Source organism: Octopus bimaculoides, chromosome 19, assembly GCF_001194135.2.
Source record: "Octopus bimaculoides isolate UCB-OBI-ISO-001 chromosome 19, ASM119413v2, whole genome shotgun sequence".
NCBI classification, from domain to species: Eukaryota; Metazoa; Mollusca; class Cephalopoda; order Octopoda; family Octopodidae; genus Octopus; species Octopus bimaculoides.
The window spans coordinates 43399391-43401478 of NC_068999.1; the positions used below are offsets into that span (position 1 = coordinate 43399391).

Genomic DNA, 2088 nt, shown 5'->3' on the forward strand with positions numbered 1-2088 from the left:
ATAAACTTTAGACACAGATGAAACCTACTGAAAATACCGCAACACTATCTTCTGGACACGAACATTCCTGGTAATATATGAAACACACTCTTATATTTCTGATCTATTGACATGTGAATACCTTCACAAGAATATCATACAACATCACACCCTTCAGATCACATGAAGGATCCCTTTACAAGTCACATTCGATACCTTGACTCCATGTGGATATTGGAATGGATGTTAGACTCCATGTGGATATTGTATAAAATGTACAAACAGCATGCTTTTTGATCTACATTTGAATTCGTTTTGGTGAAAACCCACTTAAATTACACACCACTCTCTATCGAGTCCATATTCTAATTTGTTCAAACAGAAGAAACAGCAACCTTCTTCTATTACTAACATTTTACTGGAAAAAAAACCCAAAAAGAAATACAAGTTTTCTTTTCTCATTTTTTTTTTTTTTTTTTTTTTTTTTTTTTTTTTCCTTTTCCTATTTCTCTCCATTTCTTTCAGGTATGTCGTGAATTTCAAAGATGTACTTGCACGCGACAACCTAATGATTGTCGCTATGCACACCCACCTGAAAATGTAACGGTCGACCCTTCCGACAACATGGTAACAGTGTGTATGGATTACATGAAGGGAAAGTGTACACGGGACACATGCAAATATTTTCACCCTCCACATCACCTGCAGGCACAGATTAAAGCTGTGCAACAAAGGGCTAATGCTGTAGCTGTGCCGACTCGAGCTCTGGTAGGGTGGACACTGCTTGCCGCTAGTGCTGCAAAAAATTCTTTCATTGCTTTTCCGTCCTGTTGCCTGCTCGTCCATCCCTCCTCCAACTGACTGTCCCCACATCCCACCCAACCAACAATACAACTTTCTGTCCAAATGTCCATTTGTACATCGTCTCTCTCTCTCTCTCTCTCTCTCTCTCTCTCTCTTTCTCTCTCTGCTGCTGCTCCTCCCCCTCTCTCCTTGTCGCACCTTGTTCACGCTGTGGATGTTTTGATCTTTTATTGTTATTATTACCTCTGCCTGCATTGTTTTCTAGTTGGGGTTGCAAGATATTTATTTATTTATTTATTTATTTATTAATTATTATTATTATTATTGTTATTATTTGTTACAAACCCTAACTTGCGTTAACATTGTTTTTCCAATATATTCTAATTATTGCTCTGTTTGAAGACTCATCCAATCGAGCTACTGCCACTAGCATTACAACTACTACTACTACTATTACTACTACTATTATTATTATTAATATTAGGGCACTGGATGGCACAATCAAGATGTTGGTTAACCAAATGCTCAGTAGCATTTCCTACAACTGGGGTTGATTGATTGCCTTTCGTCCTGGGAGCGATAAAATAAAATACCAGTTATGTTCTGGGGTTAATTTATTTTAACTAACTCCCTCCCACAAATTCCAAGCTTTCTGATTAAAATTAAAACAATTTTATTTTTAAATATATTCATTTAACGCTTTCTTTATAGATAAATAAACACATAAAATAAAGTGAACATTATTATTATTAGGGCAGAAGATTGGTAAAAGGATTTGCGTTGGGGAAAATTCCTTACTCTATTTAGTCCCAGTTCCTTGCATTCTGGGTTCAAGTCTGCAATGGTCAACTTTGTGTTATATCCCTCCAGTTTGATAAAATGAACACCAAGGTCATTGGTATAGATTAATCCCCATCATTCAAAATCGTTAGCCTTGTGCTTAAAAATTAGATATAATCATTTATTTATTTTATCATCATTATTATTATTATTATTATTATTGTCATCGGCCTCAGCATCAGCATCGTCAGCATCCCTAATGTTACTTGCACTGTCTTGCTGTATCTACTACTATCCCTGTTATGCAAATGCGTTCTTTGCCCAGACAAATTGGTCATCTGTCAGTTAAAGCTTTACTCGTCATAGTCAGTCATGCAGAATAGTAATTAAAACTCTACTGCCATCATCATCATCATCTTCATAACCATTTTCATCAATACCGATTTTATATATATATATATATGTATATATATATATATATATATATATATATATATTTACTCTCAGACAGTTTTTTGTGTAATG

General features: G+C 35.2%; 1 protein-coding gene across 1 annotated transcript in view; it reads left to right on the forward strand.

Annotated features, from left to right (window-relative positions):
* Positions 1 to 489: 489 nt before the first annotated feature.
* Positions 490 to 2088, forward strand: part of LOC106874507 (muscleblind-like protein 1) — a gene marked incomplete at its 5' end in the record, with an annotated part of 72588 nt that continues 70989 nt past the window's right edge. Inside the window, one exon of the mRNA XM_052974706.1 lies at positions 490 to 747. Within this exon, the coding sequence (XP_052830666.1) occupies positions 490 to 747 (258 nt within the window). The remainder of the gene's footprint in view (positions 748 to 2088) is intronic.